Source organism: Paramisgurnus dabryanus, chromosome 11 (assembly GCF_030506205.2).
Source record: "Paramisgurnus dabryanus chromosome 11, PD_genome_1.1, whole genome shotgun sequence".
Classification (NCBI taxonomy): Eukaryota; Metazoa; Chordata; class Actinopteri; order Cypriniformes; family Cobitidae; genus Paramisgurnus; species Paramisgurnus dabryanus.
The window spans coordinates 18,328,892-18,337,517 of NC_133347.1; the positions used below are offsets into that span (position 1 = coordinate 18,328,892).

General features: G+C 37.5%; 1 protein-coding gene across 2 annotated transcripts; it reads right to left on the reverse strand.

Moving 5' to 3' along the window:
• Positions 1 to 968: 968 nt before the first annotated feature.
• Positions 969 to 7,337, reverse strand: smarcb1a (SWI/SNF related BAF chromatin remodeling complex subunit B1a). 2 transcript variants are annotated; one of them, XM_065247234.1, is made up of 9 exons: positions 7,202 to 7,337; positions 6,726 to 6,837; positions 6,478 to 6,586; positions 6,203 to 6,340; positions 5,912 to 6,039; positions 5,623 to 5,789; positions 5,164 to 5,354; positions 1,500 to 1,631; positions 969 to 1,374 (listed from the first exon to the last, which is right to left on the reverse strand). In XM_065247234.1, the coding sequence occupies exons 1-9, from the start codon at positions 7,298 to 7,300 to the stop codon at positions 1,335 to 1,337; spliced, it is 1,116 nt and encodes a 371-aa protein (XP_065103306.1). In that variant the 5' UTR covers positions 7,301 to 7,337; the 3' UTR covers positions 969 to 1,334. The 2 variants fall into 2 exon arrangements, with proteins under 2 accessions (XP_065103306.1, XP_065103305.1); XM_065247233.1 differs by having other exon boundaries at positions 6,478 to 6,607.
• Between the last annotated feature and the right edge of the window lie 1,289 nt (positions 7,338 to 8,626).

Below are 8,626 nucleotides of genomic sequence, written 5' to 3' on the forward strand. Positions count from 1 at the left end.
ACACAGGTTGGTTGTAGTTTTGTTCTATTTTTTTGCTCTAGAATAAAATATAGGTCATATTTTTCATATCTAAAGCATTGATTGCTTTCCAAGTGAGATGCAAATAGCTGATCTGAGCCAGCGATGCAAAGATTGCAAGATTTCAGATTACATTTTAATACCTTTAGGAACACGCGACTTTTTGGGACTTTAGCTTATTCAACGTATCCCCAGAGTTGGATAAGGCCATACATAACTTTTTCATCTCCGTAACACTGTCTAACGCACTCACTGCTAGCCTAGCTTAGCACAAAGACTGTAAGTAAATGGCTCCAGCTAGCATACTGCTCCCAATAAGTAACAAAATAACGCTAACATTTTCCTCTTTATATGTTGTGATTTGTATAGACACAGCATGTACAAATACATCTTTTAACTGTATACGTACTGGGAACTATATTCCCAGAAGGCGATGCACTTGGGCGGAGTAATTTGCTTGCAGCACCTGAGAAGCCCTGTGGTGAGAAGCAGAGAGTTTGTGCAAATGTTGCGCTAATCACTCTGCCTTCTGAGAATATAGTTCCCAGTATGTATACTGTTAAAAGATGGCTGTGTCTCATATGACCTTGTTATTTGTACACGTTGTGACTATAAAAATCACAACATATAAATAGGAAAATGTTGGCATTATTTTGTCGATTTTTTTGGGAGCAGTATGCTAGTTGGAGCCATTTACTTCCAGTCTTTGTGCTAAGCTAGGCTAGCGGTGGGTGCATCAGATAGAGTTACGGCACACACAGAGTCGAAAAAGATATCTTTGGACTCATCTAACTCTGGGGGATATGGTGAATAAGCGAAAGTCCCAAAAAGTCGGCATGTTCGTTTAAGAAGGCTACTTAGCCCTGGTTGCCCCATATGACCTATACTTGCAAAAGTGAATTACAAGTTGAATTTCACAACAAACAAACAAAATCAATGACAGAAAAACATTTTTCTTATCTTAATCATTTTATTTAAAAGCACACTGTTTACAAAAATGGCATCTATACACAAACACAAAACAAGACAAATAAAGATACCGTAAAATACTCTCAACTTTTCGAGCTGACAGACACTGTGTGGAGGGAAGGGTCACGACATAGTGAGTAAGCCAGACTGAAGCAGATGTTTCTTTAGTTTACAGGAAATATTGGGTTGCTCAAATCTGAAGGGACTGGACCGGGACCAACCAAGAGAAAAGTCAAAGCCTTCAGGACTGGCAAATGGAATGTCTCTGTTTTAATGTCAGTAATGCTGTATTCTATTGGCATTTGCTCTCTTTAGGTTTGTACAGTTGTGGGAGCGTTTAGTTTTCTTCACCATGCTGGGGCTGTGTTTGCAAGTCGCCTCATTCGCCTGGAACACAAAATAAATTGAGAACAGTCTGTATTAAATGTTTACAACATTGTATATGATGGCTTGCCTTATTGGTACACTACTGCTAAGGGGCAAACTACCTAAGAGGCAGTTTGTTTTCCTACCTTGTGTTTCTGTCCTGGTCCCTGATCTTCTTCTCCATCTCAGCATCCGTCAGTGTCTCAAGTAATGGGCACCACTGGTCAGCATCACCTGTGTTTCTGATGGCAATCTCCACTGTGGGAAGAGGGTTCTCACTGCAGAGACAAAACATAGGGACTACGTGACTATGTGAGGTCAGATCTATAGGCATAAGCTTATGAGTAAGGTCAGATCATCACGACCATAAAATAAAAACTAAATTCCCCTGCAAGAAACTCATGCCCTTTTTGATGAGTTTCCTAATTCCCAGACACTACAACATTGTCTGAGATCAAATCTGAGATGGCCAACTTGGGGAAAGTTTACAATGCAAGTTAAATCTAAAAAGACATCCCTTTAACCTCTTTATTAACACAAACGGATGCTTTTATACAAACAATGTTTGTTTTAAAGGGACAATCCACTTTTTTTTGAAAATATACTCATTTCCTAGCTCCCCTAGAGTTAAACATTTGATTTTTACTGATATTACGCAGTGCCTGAAAATAGTCCCCTTCTATTGAAAGATGCTAAGGGGACTATTTTCGGTTGCTGCGTAGTATTGTGCCTCCTGCGGCCATGTTACAGCAGCAAAGACCTTGATTATTAGGCCAAAATGAGAGTATAGTCCTAGCCATATCGGTCTAGAAAATCTCAACTTTTAATTTTCTGTCGGGCTTAGTACGCAATGTAACTATGGAAGAGTCAAGTTTAAAATAGGGAAAATATTGAAGCTCTTTTGTAATTTTTGAGCATGATGCTAATGGTCTAATCCAGGGGTCTTCAACTACTTTTCTTCGGGGGCCAGATTTTAAAATTGTAAATATGACGCGGGCCAAACTTTTACCCCTATTTTTACTTTTGATATATTTTTTACTTTTACCATATATATTTGTGTGTTGTTGTGGTTTTCCTTACTTTTGTTGTAGTATATTTGAAAAAAACCTATTAAAAACATGCATTTTCAAAAAAATTGAAATTTAAAAGCCTTTTAATTACTGAAAACTCACATTTTCTTTACTAATATTTAAAACAATTACAGTTTAACACGTAAGAGCCAAATGTTAATAGTAAAAGTGTAAAAGATCAACACTCCTAAACATATTTTGTTTATAACTGTTTAACTTTCATTAATTGTTACATGTCAACTACTTACAACATATAGTCTTCTCCTAATGACTAAAATTGCACTACATGTTTTCTTTTTTAATTTTTATAGACATATAGGCTAAACAGCCTTTCCATTGTACATTACATACAGATATAACTGTCGGGAGTTCGCCCCCTAGTGGCAGTCGAAATGAAAATGTAGTTTAATCGTAAATCTGTCATGGGAGAGAACCTTTAATCTACGAGTATAGTTAATAATTTACTTACCAGCAATTAAAGTATTCAAGTGTTACTGATAAAGTAAAACAAAAAATAATGAATAATTTTAACGTTGCACAGTTTTGATTGGAACACACTGAAATACATCACTTCCGGTCGCCGCGTCACATGCGGTGTAGTCGCATAAGTTTATTTTCTTGAATGCATCCAAAGCTCGAATTGGATCAGATAATTCCGCACCCGCAGATGATTGGCACCCCACACAGCCCCTTTCTGTGTTGTCTTGTACAGTGGAAAGGTAAAAGTAATCACGCTGAATTTAAATCAGACTATAGTCGTTTCTCAATAAGGCTGCAGCCTCCGGAGGTCGCATTTCCAGGCTGCATACGTTATTAAGTCTTATTTCAGAATTTTAACAATTATAAAGTTGACTATTATTCTTAGTTAATCGTAAATTGTTGTAATATGCTAATGATTTGTGAATGCAATGCTCAGTTAACTTAAACTTGATGATGTATGCAGTTTGCATATGCGACCTCCGGAGGCTGCAGCCTTCCGATTGAGAAACGGCCAAAGGTGACCGGCGGGCCGGATAAAGATGATTGGCGGGCCGCACTTGGCCCGCGGGCCGCCAGTTGACTAGCCCTGGTCTAATCAAATTCAATGAATTATGCTAAGCTATGCTAAAAGTGGTAGCGCCAGACCCAGAGATCGGCTGAATGGATTTCAAGACGGTAAAAATCTAATATTTTACTCTAGTGGAGCTGGAAAGTGAGAATATTTTCAAAAAAAGTGGAGTGTCCCTTTAAGTCTGAAGTCTGGCCTACAAAAGACATTTAGCCCAATTTTCAGTTAGGGTTATTTAGCAATTTGCTGCCAAGCCTGCAGTTTTAAGAGGTCAAATGTCACAGAGGATCATGTTGGAGAAAATGTATTTCTTATGACATTTTTGAATATATTATGTTACCATTTATGAATGTATAACCCTTTGCTTAGAATCATATTTACTAGCTACTCAGAAAAACTGCCAAGGTGAAATAGTGGGTAGAATGTTCCCTTGTTATCATACGAATTTTGATTACTGCATATTTAAGCTACATCATCAAGTTACTATCTTGTTTTTGGTAGAATGTAGACAATCCTATTCTTCTAGACTTAGAAAATAGGGGTGTGCATTGGCACTGTCCTCACAATTCGATTCAATTACGATTCATCAGGTAACGATTCAATTCAATTCGATTCTACGATGCATTGCGATGCATCAGAATTCTACTGTACACAACAAGGCAAGTGCAACTATTCTCAACAAAAACGGAAGCTTAGCAGCTTTAAGACAATGACAATTATATACCTGAGATGAGAATTTACACACAGCTTAAGTCTTGTCTAGTTGCCCATTAACTTCGTAGAATCCGAAATGTGCCCATATGTCCATTTTCCATGGAAAAGGGTGGTTTTTATTTACCAGTCTATCACTGTCAACTCTGTCCGCCTCAGCCATCTTGATTGTTGTTGTTATGCCCCCGAAAGGTATTGAAACAGCTTTATTGTCCACTCGAGGCCAAAAAATAAACAGTGACATACATAATCGATTATGGCACTTTGCTGCATCGATGCTGAATCGTGCATGCCCGCATTGCGATGCATTGCCGAATCGATTATTGTTGACACCCCTATTAGAAAAATGTGTGATGTTGTTACCATTGTGAAGGTCTGTGAGGTTCGACCTTTGGAATGAACCAACCCTGTGATTAGAACCTAAATAAATGCAGTCCGCAGAGAAGCTCAGATCGAGAGACAGTTGAGTGTTTCCTGATGAGACATCTCAATCTGGGTTCTCCCTGCAGAATATTATACACCCCATTCGTGGTCTGAGTGTGTCTTATTTTTGTTAAGGTTCATAAATATTTTAAACCTGACACATCATTTAGTGTATAATAAGGGCGTTACCATGTTTTGTGATTTATAGAATGATAAAGAATGAATTGATAGAGGTCCCTCGAGTATTTTAATGGGTGCTGCCCAGTTTATATCTGAAGGCATTTACAAATCCAAAAATTATTGTATTATTGTAATAATAGTAATAATAATAATAATAGTAAAGTAGAAATCTACCCCTTCTTTTTTTTAAATCCACCCCTTCTTTGTAATGCCAAGTATTTTAACATTTGTTGAGACCAGACAAATCATTAATAACGGTGTGGTCCACATTTCACCCCAATATTTCTTATCCTGGAAAAACATTCAAGAATGTCTTAAAACAAATCATGCCCGGCAAGAGTGAGACAGTGCAAGTTTTGACTGTTTGTGTGTTTTTACCTGAAGGCATAGGTCCTTTGATGCCAGCTAAGTTGGCCACGAATGCTATACGCAATAGTGGTGACGAACTCTCCCCCAAGGCCAAGCTCAGAGCACAGCTTTAGGGCAAACTTCTCAGGTGAGTTCTCCTTCTCAGACATGTCCCATTCAAACTGGTCCACCAGAGATATGTTCCCAACGTGTATGTTTAACTGCAAAGGTAAAGAAAACAGCACTCATAGTCATTACATTTTTCCAGTGGGCTTTAAAAGTCTGTGACGTTACAGATCTGACAATTTAATTCAAGCTAAATGGATCCCACACTTGCTTGCATTGTACTAGACGGCCCAACAAAATATTAATGGGAAAGTTTAATGGATCAGTTCTATGAAGCTGGAGTTGCTAAAATCAAGGACACTTAATGTGTAATGTTTAATACTGCAGTGTCGGATTTCAAGCAGAACAATGCATGTGCGGTACCTTGATGATGACTCTCTGGTCCATTTGCTCATCCAGTATGCTGTCTGTGGGGTAGGACTCTATCTGCTGTCTGATGGCTGAGGCAATGGCAGGAACAAATGTAAGGGGGCTAAGATCCAGATCATCACATAAGATTTCAGCAAACATCTCTGGAGTCATTAGCTTCTCTATACGAGCAGGGAAAGAAAAAAATGGTTGGTTTGTGAAACGTGACGCTTGTGGTACAGTGGCACAGCTCACATTTAAAGAGATAACTCTTTAATTGATGCTTAAGAAAGGGACAGTTTACCATTCATGTTCCATGTGAAAGCATCACGCAGCTTCTGCCCATCAATCTCCATGTCAAGGCGGATGGGCACCAGGATCTCAGCTTGTGTAGCATTCTCATGGATAACAGCAGGATCGTGATCATCAAAGCTGCACAGCATATTCAGGGGACAGTTACAACATAGCAAAAATAATAAATCCTGCAAATTCCGTTTAATTGTGAATTACGTGGATATTATGGGATGTCCTTGACCTTCAGGTCAAATCTAAAAAATAAAAAGTTGGAAAGTTGTCAAAATATAAATAAAATCACCATAGAGGGAAGGTCCTTTTTTTGTCACGTCCCATTCGGTTGCGGTTGATCGTGGTGGAGCAAGGAACAGCATCTAAGTGGTGGGAACTGTTGGGAAGGGTGGGCACCCACTGGCTGTTTCTCTTGGCTTTCTGCTCCCTTTGAAGAAATCCGAAGGTAAAATAGACATATGCTTTTATGCAACAGCACAAGAAGTCCCTTTTAGGTTTTTATTAAATAAATTTTAATAATTTAGGTCTTCAATATCAAAACATCAAGGGTTAGAAACGGTATACCTGAGATAGGCTGGAGGCTCAGTGCTGATGGACACCGCTTTATACTTCTCGTCATGTCCCTCTAATATCTCCTCTACTTCTGAAGCCTTCAACAACGTCACACTGGTGGCTAAAGTGGTGTAACCGTGATCTAACACAACAAAATCGCTTATACCGTAGGAAATCATCATGTTGACATGGCTTACTTTGAACATTTCGTAAACATTTTACTTTGGGTTTAAGGAGTTTACAGTTAAATCGACACTCACCGTGAGATGATGCTACAATTTTCTTTCTTTCCTCTACTGTCGCTAGTCTTCTTGAAAGTGAAGGGTATCTTTTATATAAAGACCCCCTGAACATACGCAAGTAATTTCCCACCTAAAACATACAAATAAGAGAGAGAGGGTTTTTTAAATAACATTTGCATAATTTCTTCAGCTTGTTCGGAGATCGTGACTGAATTGTTTAACTTACATCTGACACACTGGTAACGTTATTGAGCGTAATATAAACACCAATCACCGAGCCCCCAATATCGATTTGCTATTGAGTTTTGACTGAATAATTTTAAGAAATCATCTACTGTAAGAAAACCACTATCAACAGCATTACTCGGTTTATTCTAAACGAAAACAAGCATAGCTGGCTAGCTAGCTGACGTATTAGCACCCATAGAAAACACTTGCTAGTTCATATACAAACTAAATCACCTTGAACAATAAAAGTGCATTTAATTACAAACCTCTGATCCAATCATGTAAAAGTCTCCATCCTCCTCCAGTTGAAATTTAATAGGTTTCTGCCCGTATGTTTTGCTTAACGCCATGTTGAACGTTAGCATATTCCGGTGTCATGCGACTTCTGACGCCGGAAAATGACGTAAGCGGATCGCTATCTTTAGGCTTGTTCGACTTCATGCGGCCCTGCAAGAACCGACAGCCGGATGACGTCAAAGTTCCGCGAGAGCGATTTAAAAGCAAACTCCTCGCGGTACTTTGACCTCATCCGGATGTCGATTTTGCGGCGCCGCATGAAGTCAAACAAGCCTTTTTACTTCACATTATTTTTATCATCATCTATTTATAATCTGATAAACAAGAAAGCTGTTTAATGTATTAATGTAAGCATTTCCATGTTTTTATTTACTTTTTTGTTTTTGGAAAAAAAATTGTTGAATATAATTGATTCAATAAAAAAAACGCACTAGTACTTTTTTGTGAAGATTTTAGGTTATTTGTACGATTATGTCATACCAGTTTTTATTTTTACTTATTTTTAATTCCATTATATCATTTTAGTATCAACGAAAAACGTTTACTTCTGTTTTTTCCTTTACTCTTTTATTTTAACATAATCTAAACTACAGATCTAACAAGTGTTTGAACTCCATGTACAAAATTGTACATTTAATAAAAGAAAACTTAACTTTGTTGTCATAATGAGCAAATCGATTATTAATTAGACAATATCAGAGACTAATACAAAAACATCAAAACCTAAAAACAATTGTACGTTTTTTAGGTTTTTTTTAACATGCAGTGTACCATGTTTTGCATTTTGTTTTTTCTATTTCCTTTTTTTTATTGCTAATAAACTGTGAAAATCGAGCTAAAGTCATTTATTTAATTTACTATATAAAAAAGTTTTCTACATAAAATCATAATGAAATTAAAGTAAAATAAATGAGTGAAATCAAACTTTGATGCTCCTAATCTCATAAATAGATTAGTAGACTGGACTTGACAGACAGTGCACAATTTAAGAAATTATAATTATTATTTTACAGCCAGATTGTTACCCTAACAAAGCAGGGAAGAATCTTAATAGTAAACCATACCCAAAAATAGAAAGGATAAAATAACCTTATGTTTAGACAATAACAACTCTTTCTTGAGCTTCTGCAATGTGAATATATACACAGAAAATATGGATTATACTATTTAGCTGAAATCAAAAATAAATGTAGTTTTAAATGTAGGTTGGGAGGAGCCTAAACATTCAGGCCTGTCAATCATCATTATGGGCGTATATAAGGCAGGCCTCTGTGTTCAGCTGCAATTCTTCCGGCATCCCTCCCTTAATTCCTCCATGCAGTTCTGTTGCAGAGGGGTTGAACTTGGGCCTCAGGTTCGTTCTCTCTGAAGGTTCAGAGTTTAGGTGCAGAGCT

Excerpts from the sequence above, each read along its gene's own strand:
- smarcb1a (XM_065247233.1), bottom strand. The coding sequence starts at position 7,300 with ATGCTAACGTTCAACATGGCGTTAAGCAAAACATACGGGCAGAAACCT. Across the intron at positions 6,608-6,725 it reads AATTGTAGCATCATCTCACG|ATCACGGTTACACCACTTTA; the intron begins GTGAGTGTCGAT and ends TTGTTGTGTTAG. Across the intron at positions 5,790-5,911 it reads TTTCACATGGAACATGAATG|AGAAGCTAATGACTCCAGAG; the intron begins GTAAACTGTCCC and ends CTGCTCGTATAG.